Source organism: Acomys minous (assembly GCF_964271855.1).
Source record: "Acomys minous genome assembly, chromosome: 4".
Classification (NCBI taxonomy): domain Eukaryota; kingdom Metazoa; phylum Chordata; class Mammalia; order Rodentia; family Muridae; genus Acomys; species Acomys minous.
In genome coordinates this window covers 73,370,092-73,386,346 of record NC_140486.1, presented here as the reverse complement: position 1 = coordinate 73,386,346, position 16,255 = coordinate 73,370,092, and the positions used below count along the sequence as shown (strand labels likewise).

Below are 16,255 nucleotides of genomic sequence, written 5' to 3'. Positions count from 1 at the left end.
ACTCCCAATGAAAATAAACATCTATCGCCCAAGAAAGCAACCAAAAACCTACCCAACCCCCCCTAAGGGAACTGGGGTGTCCTTCTTGCAAGGTCCAGCTGATTTGGAACGAATAATACCTTTGTAGGGGCCCCAATAAAATTGAGGGAAATGGTTAAACAAGTTAGGAATAGCATTTGTGGTCCAGTTTCTAAATGTTGAGAAATTCCAGGCTTAATTAAAGTCCTGTGTGGGACAGTCTGAATTGCTGGAGCAATTGGGATCAGAAGCTTTCTTCAAAGCTGTCCTGGAAGCTGTCTTGTTCTGATGAGTAACAGCAACTGAAGCACTTGGTGCTGGGGCATGAGGGATACAGCATGCCAGTGTCTACTAGCATGCTGAGAGGAATGAATCCTGTCAGGTCTGACCTAGCATCAACGTCCAGTTCTTTTGTTCTGAAAATATATAGTTTCTTACAAGCATTATCCTAAAATTACAAATGTATGAGGTTTGCTGGATGCACAGAACAATCAGGCTAGTCCTCTGCTCGTTGTATGAGCATCTAATAATAAGTCACAGGGATTCTGTAACCAACAAGAAGCATTGGCTATGCATAGACATTCATGTCTCAGCCAGTTTCAGAGCTAGTCCCATGTAGTGCAATTCGCAATATAAGTTACCTTCTTGTTCTGCTGTTTGAATTCTTCACATCTCGATTGTAGCTTCCTCCTTCGTCACTGTCTCCTGATTCCCCCCTCCCTCCCTCTTCCCCTCTCCCTCCCTCCTCTAGTCCTCAGAAAAGGGAGCCCTCCTCCCCTAACATCTGAACTGAGACTATCAAGTCTTATCTGTACTACCTGTATCCTCTTTCTCTGTAGCCTGGCAAGGCCACCCTGCCAGGAAGAAGTGATCAACATTGGGGGGGGGGGGCAGAGTACATGTCAGAAGTAATCTCTGTTCCCCATATTGTGCGACCCACAAGGAGATTGTGCTTCCTATATACCACATCTGAGCAGAGGGTCGAGGTCCACATCATACATGGTCTTTGGTTGGTGCATCAGTCTATTGTTTTTTAAAATTAATCTGTATTACCTGTAGGCACAGCCAGTAATCAATCAAGACACAGACACTTGTTATATTTTAAAATAGTTTTAGTTAACCTATAGTTAAACTATAAAAGTAGTAAACTACTTTTTATAGTAGGGCCTCAGGCATGGGGTCCCTGTCTCAATCCCATGCCATCTGTTTCTAATAACTTCTATCAAGCTGCCTCCCATCTATAATTCTGTATGCTTGTTTATGTTCTTTATCTGGGCCAGATTTTCTATCCCTGCCGACCATGTGCTTTTCCTCTATCTAACCCATGGCAGCTTTCTTCTCTTTCCTTTAGGTCTCTTTCCTTTTTCCTTGTGGTGGTCTTTCTTCTTTCCAGAGTTCCTCTCTCTCCTAGCCCCACCTATCTCTTCTGCCCTGCCCAGGTGGGATGACTTTTTATTAAGCAAAAGGTGGGTCAAACAGCAGTAATTAGCATCAAAATACATCAGACCATCCCCCAACATCAGTCTCTGTATTGTAATGAGGTTATCCTGTATAAAATGGCTAATATCCGCTTATGAGTGAGTATTTACCATGTGTGTCTTTCTGGGTCTGGGTTACCTTACTCAGGATGATTGTCTCTAGTTCCCTCCATTTGCCTGCAAATTTCAAGATTTCCTTGTTTTTACTAGCTGAGTATTATTCCGTTGTGTAAATGTACCACAGTTTCTTTATCAATTCTTCAGTTGAGGGACATCTAGGGTGTTTCCAGGTTCTGTCTATTACGAATAATGCTGCTATGAATATAGTTGAGCCAATGTCCTTGTTGTATGATGGAGCATCTTTCAGGTATATGCCCAGGAGTGGTATGGCTGTGTCTTCAGCACTATTCCCAATTTTCTGAGAAATTGCCAGATTGATTTCCAAAGTGATTGTTCAAGTTTGCACTCCCACCAGCAATGGAGGAGTGTTCCCCTTTCCCCACATCATCACCAGTATGTACTGTCACTTGAGTTTTTTATCTTAGCCATTTGGATAGATGTAAGATGGAATCTCAGAGTCATTTTGATTTGCATTTCCCTGTTGACTAGGGATGTTGAGCATTTCTTTTAAGTGTTTCTCAGACATTCGATAATCCTCTGTTGAGAATTCTCTATTTAGCTCTATATTGATCCATTACTTTAACTTCACTAGAAATAGTTTTTGTAAGCGTTTGTTTGATAACGTTATAGTATCTGAGTTGCTAGATAGGCATAAACATAACCATAAAGATTTGCCTGAATATTTTGTCAGCCTGATTGTAACGTGATTTTTTTTGTCTTTGTAGAAAGAACGGAAGGAAAAAATCTGGGATCCAGTTCACAGAGTTGCACTTGCAGAAGCTTGTAGAAAACAAGAAGAATTTGATATTGCCAACAATGGCTCTGCCCAAGTGGGTGTTACTCACTTTTATTTACACATTTAACAGAATTATAGTAGTATTCTAAAGGATTCTATAGAATGCATTTTCATTGGGTTAATCACTTGACAGTTTTTTTCTCAGATGGTTAGGGTTACCAGTTCTGACATCGTTATTTAAACCACATCTTTTATGTATTTAATTATGTATTTGTCAATGTTTTAAAACATAATCATGAAATCTTTCTTACATAGAAGTCCCTTTGTACCTCTTCTTAGCCATATCCCATTTGTCCTCCCTGAAACAATCATGATTTCCTTTACCACTGCAGAATGATTTTCCTTTTTGAAGTTTGTAAGATGGAACCATACAGAACTTTTATGTAGTTTATTTTTCCAAGAATGTTAGAATATCTTCCATGTTCTGGGTTTTGTATAATAGTCTAATTTTAGGAGTATACTGCATTGTGTTCATCTTGCAGATTGATACTGCCTTTGTTTTTTATTTTGACTGCTAAGAATGATGTCATTTTAGGAGCTAGAGAGATGGCTCAGCAGTTGAGAACACTTGGCTGTTCTCAAGGATGACCCAGAGTTATTCTGTAACTTTAGTTCTAGGAGATCCAAGGCATTCTGGCCTCTCATTAGGCATGCAGGTAGTACACATAAATACATACATACATACATAGTTATATACATACATAAATACATACATACATACATACATACATGCATACAAGGCACTCAGAGACATAAAATCAAGATAAATCTTTTTAAAAAGCAAAGAATCATTTTAAACATTGTTGGCTATAGCTTTTCTTAGATCATAATGTTTATGACAGTTTATATCCCCACCAGAGGCATATAAATGTGCCCATTAATGCATTGACACTTCTAAAGATTTTATTTATTTTGATTTTATGTGTATGAATGTTTGCCTTCTACCATGTATGCATGGTCCCCTCAGAGGCCAGAAAAGAGTAGTAGATCCCCTGGAACTGAAGTTACATAGCTATAAGCCACCAAGTGGGTTCTGGGAAGCAAACATAGGTCCTCTGCTCTTAACCACTGAGCCATCACTCTAGTACAGGCTTCCCCCCCCTCATTAAGTTTTAATCAGTTTATAAATGAAAATCATGTCTTCGTAGGTTTTTGTTTTTATGCTTTTTCTTTAAAAAGAAAAACCAAGGTCTGTTTATCCATCAATGGTATTAAAAATTTAGAACTACAACAATGAAGAAGCAAACAAGCTTCTCAGTGTTTTCAACTTTGTGGGACTTTACTCTTCGATTCAGGCACATTAAACCAATTTTCAAAATTATATTTTAAACAATGCTACAATTGTCATACTATTATTTGAATAACTACAATTCTTGTTTAAAGAATAAAATGCCCATAATATGAATAAATTAATAAAATATTAAAAAAAAATACAGGGGGAGGAAGTCCCCCTCAGTCACAGACATGGGAAGCGGGAGGGACGGAGGAATGGGAGGATACAAGGGATGGGCTAACAATTAAGATGTAATATGAATAAATTAATAAAATATTAAAAAAATAATAAAATGCCCTTAAGTTTAGTAATACTTACCAAAGAACTATACCCTTGGAACTAGTCAATGAAAATGTAATTTAAAACTCAGGTGTCCCTGTAATGTAACAAGTCTTCATGAAATCAGAGGTAGACAATGCTGATTTAGGAACGTATCTTGCTCTGAAAATGTTTTAAACCTTGAAAATGGATTCAAAGGACTTCTATGAAATATACTCTATATGTTACCTAATTAATAGTAAGCATTTTGTCTTTATTATGAAAATAATGTGCTAATTGCACCAACCTTGGACAACCCAGGTATGTAAATTAGTAACAAATGAAAAGTTTTCATTATGCCATCCCAGGAACAGTTCACAAATTGGTGTTTATCCTTTTTTATTGTTCTTTTATTATAAATATGTACCTTTTCTTAATCAAAAGTAGAATGAATTGTGGACTGAGGATATAACTTAGTGATAAAGCACTTGCTTTATATACCCAAGGCCTGAGTTTCAGTCTCCAACACTACAAAAACATTTATTATTTTTTGTCCAAAGTGAAGTGATTTTTTTTTTTTTATTTCACTGTCTTTTGTCATATGTTAAACAACTTTCAGGAACACAAAAATGTTCTAATATTAATCTTTTCTGGTTAATAGGCCAATAAACTAATCAAGGAAGAGCTGCAAAGTCAAGTGGAATTACTTAATTCTTTTGAGAAAAAGTATAGTGATCCAGGCCCTGTGTATGACTGCTTGGTGTGGCATGATGGTGAGACCTGGAGGTAATCTGGAGTATTTTGTAGATCTTCTTTATTAAAAATGTTTTTTTTTCAACCCTCAGAGCTGTACACAGTTCTGTTTTATATAACCACATTACTATGTGTAGTAACACTACATGGTTGTGGATAAGCCTTTTGAACTTAGTATTTTTCACAGTAAACATTACATTTATCTATTTTTTTAAAAAAACTAATTTCATTAACCATGTTTTGTCAGGCTGATCACTAAGATATGTGGAAATGTTCCTTGTTAAAACTGGACGATTTACAAAGTAATCACAAATACAAATACTAAAAACATGTCGTAAGTGAAAGGAGAAAAATGGGACATAGATATTTTAAATAGAATAACTAAGCTAACTTGGCAGTATCAGTAATTTAATGTGCAGTTCTGAATTAGGCAGAATGATTCATATGCACAATCACAGTACTTGGTAGTCTAAGGCAGGAGGAATGCTACATTTTTAAGTCCAGCATGGGCTGCTCAGTGACTCTTAGGCCATTTGGGGCTGTGTAGCAAAACTTTCAGAAATCACACAAACATGCACACTCAAACAGACATACAAAAACAAAGTATTGATCTTTATATAACATACATTTCATTTTTGACTTTAAGATTCATTTAAACAGACTGATAATGTGTTTAAAATATGCATCTTTTAATTTTTAACAGTAATATAATGGATGAACAGTTGGTAGGAAGAAAAACCATAAAATTAGGTAAAATTTTTGTTTTATTAGAAATATGTTTTTATAAAGCTTTATGTGACTAAAGTTTGAAGTTTATTGTCATGTGGTGTCAGGAAGCTGCAAAGGTTACTGTATTTACAATAGCAGCACTAAAAATGGCAGCTGGAAGTAAGGATTGCCCTTTGTGTCTCAACTATCCTAAACTAGTCTACACTCCAGCCCAAGCTTTAGTTTTAATTTCTCACCTGCCCAGTTGATTTTTCTATACCACTAGGGTTCTTGTGTATGGTTTTACCACTGGCTTCATTGGATTTGAGTGGGAGTTGGGCGAAGGGGGGGGGATAGTAAGCAGTGAGAAAATGACTAAGAAAGTGTATTGTGTAACCTTTAGAAAGAGGACCAGGATAAATTTTAATGCCTATTTCTCCTTTCCAACAGAGCTTGTGTTGATTCAAATGAAAATGGGGATTTGAGTAAATCTACTGTATTGAGAAACTATAAAGAGGCCCAAGAATATGGCTCTTTTGGCACAGCTGAGATGCTGAATTACTCTGTTAATATTTATGATGATGGAAACCTGCTCTCCATTGTCACCAGTGGAGGTATCTGTTTCAAATTTACTAGTGAGAGATAATCATGCAATGGCTAAATGATAATTTCTGCAGCCTAGAGTGAGGCTCTAGTGACTTGATTATAGAAATTCCTGTTGAAGGACTAAGCCTAGAAACCTTGATGTGATTTTACTCTCCTTTAAAATTATAAACAGTGTAGAAGTAGTTCATGAAGCAAAGTCCTAACAAATGAAAAGTTGTTAATAAATATGAAGTGATTTTACTTGCAAATACTAACCTTTGAGAAATTCACCTGTAAGTACAGAGACTTAAGTGAAGTGATTTTCACTATAGTCTTCTATGTAAATTTTAAAAACTTGGCCACTAGATAATATACTACTAGATTACTGTTCAAATCAGATTGTAAATATTTATGTTATGATGTGAAATTTTCTTAATCAAAAATATTATGTACAGATGCCAAATATATGAGTTCTAGTGCAAATATATCTTCTACTTGTATAAAGTAGAAGAGCGTGCTGGATATAATATTATACATTGCAGATAGGCTTGTATGTTTTTATGATGAGAATATAAAAGTAAGTGGAAAGACCATTCTGCTTTCAGGTTTGGGCAAGTGAGGAGTCAGGAGAATGCAGGTTGTTGTTGAGGAGAAAAACGAGAGATATGGGGCTTCAAAAGAACATAAAGAGGACAGAATGTAATCAAAGTATGACAAACATGAAATTTATTATTTTGTGTGCTAACATAAGAGTCAGTAACTTTAACCTCTTCCTGCCATGTTTGCTACTAACTTGATTTTTATTACTATGTTCTTTTGATTACTTTGGATCATATGGGCTGTTTGTATTGAGTCCGAAGTAGTAAAATAGTCTCACTGTCCACATGGCTTATCCTTTTCCCAATTAACTCAGTTTTTCTATGAGACTTTAATTAAACCTTATGAGCTTTATTTCAATGCATATTAGTTCATATTAATTGTATGCCAATTCTATGGATTGATATATTAAATATCAATTTACTTTTAGTGAATCCTAAGTTATTTGGAATTTTGAATTATATAAATAATGAATGCAGCCATTGGAATTTCTGTGAATGTCTTGGTAAACATGTTTACACATGACTGTTGGTGCAAAGGCGAGACTACTAAATTGATAAGGGTGCCTGTGCTTAGGATTCTCAAGCAAGAACAGTATATGGTATATTCTAAACTATTTTCAACCTTAAACATCTTAGGTATGTTGAACAGTATATAGAGAAACTTCATTGTGACAGTAATTTGCAATTCCAAGATGACTAGTAAAACAAAACATATTTTCATATTTGTATGCCTTGTGGACATCCTTTTTGTGAAATGACTTTTCACGTTTCACCTATTTTCCTTGGTGGGCAAGGTGTCTCCATTCTTTCCTCTCTGTTTCATTTGGACGATTTTTTTTTTATATACTTTAGATACAGGTTACTTGTAAGTTCTATGTATTATAAATATTGCCTATCTTCTGTGAGTTACATTTTTTTCTTTTACCTACGTAGAACAGAGTTGTATCCAGGGTAGAGAAAAATATGTAATTGAAGCTTATTTTGTGTGACTTGCACAAATATATTTGAGATATTAGATATAATCAGGTTGTATTTTTACTAAATTATTTGTGTCATAATACAGACATGTTGAAATGTTTAAAATTTTCGTGTGATGAAATTTTTGTCACTTTATGCACAAACACCTTACTTCTGTGTACAGGAGCTCATGGAACCCATGTGGCCAGTATAGCTGCTGGGCATTTTCCAGAAGAGCCTGAACGGAATGGGGTCGCTCCTGGTGCTCAGATTCTGTCCATTAAGATTGGTGACACACGGTTAAGCACCATGGAAACAGGCACAGGCCTCATCAGAGCTGTGAGTGTCTAGTTCTTCATGTAGATCGAGAGAATGTTTATAAAATGCCCTTGGTTTATCAACAGTATATTAAACAGTATTTTGGTGTTGCAGAACAGCGTTTTTAGAAGCAAATTAATGCTGATTAACTTATCTTAAATGTTTTAAAGGTGCCATGTGGTCGTGGTGCTTGCCTTTAATCCCAGCTCTTGGGAGGCAGAGGCACTTGGATCTCTTGAGTTTGAGGTTAGCCTGGTGTACAGAGTTCAGGACAGCCAAGAATACACAGAGAAACCCTGTCTCAAAAAACAAAACAATAACAAAAATTTAAAGTTAAAAATTACCAGGAAAAAGTTTAAGTCTTTGTAGAAGAAAATATTTTATGGTAACTGTAGTAAATCTCTAAGCAAACTTTTCAAGATAATTTTAAATATAAATATATGTGTGTGTGTGTGTGTGTGTGTGTGTGTGTGTGTGTGTGTGTGTGTATAACTTGCTCCAATACTCTAAAAGGAAGTTAACATTTTTAGTAGATTGAATATTCTCTATGTTTCAGTTTGACATATGACTTAAGTACTTTTATAATCTAATCAGAATCATTGTATTGCCTCTACCTATTTTCTTCTATGGTTCCTCTATTCTAAAGAGAATTGTTTTACTTTTAATTAACAGTTTACTGGATTCGTTCTCCTGCTATCCTTTGGCTTTAATTACAGTTTGCCTAGAAATAGCTTATAAATTAGGATGTGATTAGTCTAGACTCTATGCAGTTATAAACATTATTTCCTGACTAATCTGTTTCTACGAATGACTTCCTAACCTAGATTCTTAATCTTTTAATAGATGATAGAAGTTATAAATCATAAATGTGATCTTGTCAACTACAGCTATGGAGAAGCAACTCATTGGCCAAATTCTGGGTAAGGTTTTTGGTTTGGTTTGGTTTTATTTGTTTGTTTTTAGTTTTTGTTTTGGCAGTTATTAATCAGAATCTACTAAATGAAGAGCATCAAATGTTTTAAGTAAACTGAAATGACAGTAATATATACCCATGATACGCACAAGTTGTGTTTTGTAAATCAGACCCTCATTCCCATGTTATATCTTTGACACTATATTCAGTCACTGCTCCTTGCCAGACCATTCCAAGCACTGGTGGCTAGGGTCACTCCTCCATAATGGTGCTTCCTAAACTCAAAACCTGCCAAGCCCTCTGGCATTAGTTACTACTTTCTTGCCTGGTTGGATTTACAGGGTCAACCATCACCAAAATAGCTCATTCACCTATGTCCTGGGATTTCTCAGTGGTACTTAACGTGACAGATGCACAGATGTGCTCAGACCTTGCTGTTGTTGCACATACTAGCTCCATTTGCTAAGCTGCCCTGTCTCTCCAGTCTGTGCCACTTTCTCTCCTGCATTGCCTTCTTGTAATTTTGTTGCATGGCAGAACTTTTCCTAGGGAGATGCAAAATACACATATACTTACCTGATAAGACGTCCATGACACACCAAAATACGGACACCATCAAAGTCCAGTTTGGTGAACCAGTGAGTTTTATTGGGGTTACCTAAGGGAGTATGGGTGAGAGGCTACTTAACAGGAGCAGAAATGACTCAAAAGCAGCTGCATCACAAAATCCCACTCCAGCATGGGTGACAGGTCATAAAATCTGGAAACTTGGAGCATAGTGCATATGCTACAGGCAGCTCAACAGGTTGGAGAGTAACCTTTTAAAATGCCTCAGTTGGTTTGCATTATCTATTCCAGACAGATTGGCTGATTCTGCTTCTAGGCATCTGATCTGATCTCAGAGTCTATTTTGCAGTTTAACTTTTCTGAGGGTCTTCATTGCAGATTGGCTTCATTCCTGTGAGAAGGACTCTCAGCTTTCATTGCTTACTGTGGCAGGGAGGGGCCTAGTGTATTTGGTCAGTTTCAGGGACTTCCTTAAGCCCTTTTGAGTTGTTTACCTTCCTGCTTAAGAAGGAGCTTTACTGCAGGATGAACTATTCCAACCCCAGAGGAAACTGTTACACAACATATGTCATTCATATCCTTCCCTCCAGTACAGTGCTCACCTTAGTGAGATTTACCATAGCTCCTTTCTGTTATATGTATCTGAAATATTTAGAGCTTAGTGATTTTAGTGTCTCTATTATCACCAAAGTATTAACATATGCCAGTTATCTGGTATCAATAAGCTTTATTTAATGTCTTATCAAAAGGACAACTTTAAAAATCCAAAGACTGTAGAGTAACTGTTACCAGATTCACTTTTTTGAAGGTAATTGGGTTTCTTGTAAAATATTTTATTGCCTTTATAATATGAAGCCTTTCACTTTTAACCATTTCTTTCTATAGTGTATTTTTGCCTTTTTTGTCATCTCATTATCTTCATCTAACAGATAATTTATCCTTTGTCAGTTACAGTAAACTCTCTCTCTCTCTCTCTCTCTCTCTCTCTCTCTCTCTCTCTCTCTCTCTGTCTCTCTCTCTCTCTCTCTCTCTCTCTCTCTCTCTCTGTGTGTGTGTGTGTGTGTGTGTGTGTGTGTGTGTGTGTGTTCCACTTGTGTCGTGATGTCCGTGTAGGTCAGAAGAGGGTAGTAGATCCCCTGGAGTTTCACTTAACAGGCAGTTGTGTCCCACAATGTTGAGTATATTGATAACTAGAATCTTTTGTCAGACATCACACATTTGATTTTCCAGGACCCTTTGGAGCTGGATGTTTTATAATTTCCAGTTTCTTCATTAATGTAGCTTCATCTTCCTTAACTAATGCCAGTAAACTCTCTTGTTATCTGTCAATCTCTAACTAGATTTCAATTTTGAAATTCTTAGGTTTTCTGCTAGTCTCTCTCTTCCATCCCACTCCCCTACTTAACTTTGTCTTTAAAGATACTAGCTATATATATATTTTTTTAAGTTAAATAATCACTGGTCAAAATATATGCAGGAGTCACTTCAGTGTCTTATTTTTCTCTCAATGATAACCACTTCACAACCCCTGTGAATATTTTAATGCATTATAGGGTTTTTTGTTTTCCACATATAATTTTGTTTGCTTGCTTGGTTGCTTCTTTTGAGACTATGTAGCCTTGGCTGACCTAGAGGTCTCTATGTAATCCAGATTGGCCTCTAATTCATAAAGCTATTTCTAATTGCCTCCAGATGGCTGGAATTAAAGGTGTGCACCCTCAGCCAAGGTTTATCTTGCTTTTCTTGCATTTAATCTGATTTTCCAGTTCCCTGAAACTCAACTAATTATATCATTGTATCCTACTACCATGTATATAATCATAACTGAATGAATCTGATACACATCTCCTCATTTAAAGCTAGTGTCAGTTATACAGTTTGGAATTATTGTAACTTGTTTGATTATAAATTAAATATGGGACGGTTGTGTTTGCTCAAAGCAATTGTTTCTTTTTCAGGAGAATATGTGAAGTAATTAATGAAGCAGTATGGAAACATAATACAATTTATGTTTCTAGTGCTGGAAATAATGGTCCATGCCTTTCTACAGTAGGGTGTCCAGGTGGAACTACATCCAGTGTGATAGGTTAGTAAGCTTTACACTTTCAGAAATGGGTTTGTTTAAATACAAGCAAAACAGGAGATTGAAGGAGGAAGATGACAAGTTTGAGGTCAGCCCATGATACAAGAGAGTCCTTGTATTAAAAAATATGTGTTAAAGTAAACAATAAACCACAGCTTAATCAGGTATTGTGCTCTGTATATAAAACACTGGAGGCCCAGGTATTTTTAGCCACTTTACGTTGTGACAGGATGTTTTCATCTATAGAATCAGGTTACATAAACTAACCTTCACTTCATGATGTTTTAAGCAAACTTACAGTTGTATGGTCTGCATGTGTCCTGTGGGCTCTGGGTTGGACATACCTTCACATAGACATTAAATGTGTTCCTAGGAAGATCTCAGGAACTGTTATCTAGAATTTATTGTAATTTAGGAAAAGTGGTTTAATAGAAACACATGCACACTTTTTAGAAGTTTTTTAGTGCACATAGTAATCCTGGAAGCTTTGTATGTACAAAAAGCAATATACTTAGTGTAACATACACTTCGTTTCTCTATTAAATGATTTCCCTTTCCATTTATAAAAAAGAGAGTGCTAATGTGGATATTAAGCAGTTTACACATGTGCACGGAGGGCATTTCATTGGTGGGAAAATAGGATACACGAGATAAGTTGTATTCCCATTTTTTAATGGTGAAATCCATTGTAATAGGTGTTGGAGCTTATGTTTCTCCTGATATGATGGTTGCAGAGTATTCACTGAGAGAGAAATTACCTGCAAATCAATACACATGGTCTTCTAGAGGCCCAAGGTGAGTACAAGTAATCATTGGATATAATACATGTATTTGATTAAATGTTAGACTGTTGGGGGAGGTTACAGATAATAAGTACTGATAACCCTTTTTTCAGCAAATTTGATATTTAAATTTTGATGAAACAAATGCTTTGCTTTTATAAAGAATCATAGTAACATATTAGTCTTGAAGTTATAATCTAGTTTGAGCATTTTGGTTGAGACCTATAACCAAACAAATTCTGATTGACAAGACCTGGTTTTCTCACATCATCTGAACCATATTTGTTTGCTTCTAGGAACAAGTCTGTTTTATTAAGGGATTATATAAGCCCTAATTTTTATAATACCTTATTATGACATCAGTAAGTACTGACACTTGATTAAAAATAAAGCCCATTTCAATTCATCCCTTTATTTCTTTGGCAATGATTTAGAAGAATTTTGATTTTGATTCAGCAACTGTCCTAGTGCATGCATTATGTTCATACAGAAATGGCCAGTTTGTGATGTGAGCTTACAATGACATCATTGCTGGATAGTGGGATAATAGGAGTGAGATCAGTTAATTCCATCCTAGAGGAGGTGGTCATAGTTTTGAAGGATTGAAACAATGTTAAGAGGCGTAGGAATTTCTATATGGAGGGAATACATGAAGTCAAAAGATAAGCAGGTTTTGGTGTGGAACTAATTTATTACACTAAACTAATTTCTTATCTATCAGGAATATTTGTCTTGTCCCATCACCATGGGCTGCCAAGGACACAAGGACATGTATTCTTACAGAGGACCTGAGTTCAGTTTCCAGCACCTATATTGGGCAGCTCACAACTGGCTGCAACTTACCAGAGAACCTAATATCTTTGCTCTCCAGACAGACAGATACACATACATACACACGCGCGCACACACACACACACACACACACACACACACACACACACTTAAAATAATAAAAATAAACCTTTAAAATATTTTTTTAAATCACAAAGGTTAAAGATTTGTGTTCAGTTAATACAAAATTATTAAATGAATTAACTTCTAAATCTGATTTCTAAATTACACATTTGATTTTGAAATTTAAAATAAAATTATATTTAAAATAAGAACAAACTCTTAAAGACTATTACTTAAGCCAGCCTCTGCAAATATCATTTGCTATAGAACTTTTAGGAATGTCTTTAGATGACTGGGGTATAGTTTGGTGAGAGAATGTATGCTTAGCACATGGAAGGATTTGGTCTCAGTCTCCAGCACCAAAACACAAAACAAACTGAACTAAACTAATACACAAAGAATTGTATCAATAACATACCATAACAAACTAATTGATCTGAGAATTGTGTTTGTCTTTATCTAGTATACAGCACACATGAAGTACTTTAGAAAATATCTTGTTCAATTTTCAAGGTATAAAGTACAAGATGTGGACTAATGATTACTGTGAAGAACATATTTGATAGTGCTCTCTGAAAAGCTGTCCTACCTTTGCCTCAGCATTGAACATTATATGTACAGATCTCCTTTTGATTTCTTTGGTCACTTCAGTTGCAGTAGACACCCAATCAGAGCCTTTATGCAGGAATTGTAGCCCTGCTATTCAGTGTCTAGCTTCAGTTGCTCTCTATGACTCCCTCAATTTTGCTCCTCCCCCCCCCTTTGGTCTTAAGAACCAGTCCACATGGACAATATTTATAATGACACTGCCATGTTCTGTCCTCTAGAGAGGTAGTCTAGCCCTTCCACCTTCCACCACAATGCTGTCATCCTCTGTGTGCTGACTCTAGAGAAACACTTTCCCTTGCAGTTTCTTTTAAGGAACCTTTAACCATTGTTAGGGTCCAGGTGATCTGCTGAAGCAAAGAGTGTTTATTTCAGCATGCTGGAATCTCCTCTCTCCTCTTGAGGGTGACTCCGAAATGAGCACACACACAGGCTCAATTTATACACAGTTGGGGATTTGTGATAAACTTTGGTCAGATTTGAGTCAGAGTAGATGAGGGATTCAGGATTGTCTTGCTAGGTTACTGGGGACTTTTTTTTTTAACTTCTGCAAGGCAGAAGACACAGTCAACAGAACAAAGAGACAGCCTACACACTGGGAAAAGATCTTCATCAACCTTGTATCTGACAAAGGACTAATATCCAAAATATATAAAGAGCTCAAGAAATTAAACACCACCAAACCAAATGACCCAATTAAGAAATGGGGCTCAGAATTAAACAGATTTCTCAACAGAGGAATACCGAATGGCTAAGAAACACTTAAAGAAATGTTCAACATACTTAGTCATCTGAGAAATGCAAATCAAAACGACTCAGATTCCATCTTACACCCATCAGAATGGCTAAGATAAAAAACTCAAGTGACACCACATGCTAGCGAGGATGTGAAGAAAGAGGAACACTCCTTCATTGCTGGTGGGAGTGCAAACTTGTACTGGGGACTTTTTGAGTCCTTGAGATTTTGGCTTTTACTCAGGATTAGGCCTTTAATTTGATTGGATAGGGCCAGCTGTGTTCTTTACCAAGGCCATGAAGTAGTGAAAAAAAAAAAACAAACATACTATCTGGTCATTTTGATCTGTAAAGCTGCTTAGCTGTCCATGATGAGTTGTGGTTTTTCCAGGAATTTTTAGAAATGTGGCGCATTTAGGCAGAGAGAAAATCTAAAGCCTGTCATGGAGTTGGTCTAGTCAGGCAAACTGGGGTCTTTGGGGGTCTGAGGTCCCTGGGGAAGGGTCCTGTCACCAGCAAAGCATCTTAGGCTTTCTTTAGATCATTATAAAATGGGGCCTCTGAGGGGTGTAGTCTTACCCTCAGAGCATGCTTCTGTCCCCATATAACATAAGTTTCATTGTAAAGATGCTAATCTCTATGAATTATAAATGCTACTTAAGCACCATCTTGAATATCAGTTTGCCTTGAAACTTCCTCTGTAATAAAAGCAGGCCATTGTAAATGATAATTAATAAGGTATGTAGTAGGAAATTAATATAGTGGCAGGTTTTTTTTGGAGAGACTGATTTAATTAGCTTTGAAGCACAACAATGGGGCATTATGAATCTATTCTAATTCTCTAAGTTATCCAAGCTATTTCCCAGCCAAAATCCCCATAATAGTTGCATTTACAGCCTTCTCTGCTCCGGCTCTTTTGTCAAGGTGTCTCCTAGACCCCTCTTCCTCTCTCTTTCTCCTCCCCTCACTGGAATTGGAAGTTCCACCCTGTTCTTTCTCTATTGCTTAGAGAGAGCCACTTTTTATTGCCAAAGCATTGAATAAATGGTGAGCAGTGTTTACACAAATTTTAGTTAGGAGATTCTTAGAATAAGCCTGAATTGAAACCAGATAATAAGATAGAGAGAGATTAGCATTTGAATAATACAAGGGCAAACTTTACAGTGTGTACAATAACATTATGCCAAAGGCATTACCTTCAAAATTTAGCCACTCAAGCTCTTCCTTCACAGAACAAAGATTTCCAGCATCAATTTTGGTCAATATATCAAACTAATGGCCCCATGCCAGTTCTTGGTAGAATATTTGTTCCTCTCTGAAAACTCATAAACCAGGCCTCCACAGCCTACATTTTTCTCAGCACTTCTGTCTTCCAAACTCCCACAAGAAGATCCTACTAAGTTTTTTTTTTGCCCATAGCATTCAGTGGTTTTCTAGCCTAAATTTCCAAAATCTTACATTCCTCAATAATAATAACTCCAAAGGTTTAAAAGCCACATGATGAGGTTACCACAGTACTGTCACCACATCTCAGTAATAGTTTGTTTCCTTTTCTGTTGATAGGTAAAAAGACCCTGACAAAAGCCACTTTAGGAGAGAAATTTGATTTAGCTCACAAATCAAATTACAGTCTACCAGAGCAGGGAAGTTGCTTCAGAAGTTTGAGAGAACAGTGAGGGATATATATGCTTGTTTGTAGTGCTCAGCTTTCTATTTTCATTCAGTCCAGGGCCCTGCCCCAGGGAATAGGGCCACTCACTTATAAGCTAGATCTTCCATTATCAGTTAAGACAGCCCAATCTAGACTGTTAC

At 36.4% G+C, this 16,255-nt stretch overlaps 1 protein-coding gene across 3 annotated transcripts in view; it reads left to right on the top strand.

Moving 5' to 3' along the window:
* Positions 1 to 16,255, top strand: part of TPP2 (tripeptidyl peptidase 2) — an 80,499-nt gene that overhangs the window by 15,200 nt on the left and 49,044 nt on the right. For all 3 annotated transcript variants that reach the window (XM_084780712.1, XM_084780713.1, XM_084780714.1), the window contains exons 4-10: positions 2,342 to 2,446; positions 4,605 to 4,729; positions 5,855 to 6,018; positions 7,730 to 7,884; positions 8,707 to 8,783; positions 11,302 to 11,429; positions 12,122 to 12,221. In XM_084780712.1, the coding sequence (XP_084636838.1) occupies positions 2,342 to 2,446; positions 4,605 to 4,729; positions 5,855 to 6,018; positions 7,730 to 7,884; positions 8,707 to 8,783; positions 11,302 to 11,429; positions 12,122 to 12,221 (854 nt within the window). The remainder of the gene's footprint in view (positions 1 to 2,341; positions 2,447 to 4,604; positions 4,730 to 5,854; positions 6,019 to 7,729; positions 7,885 to 8,706; positions 8,784 to 11,301; positions 11,430 to 12,121; positions 12,222 to 16,255) is intronic.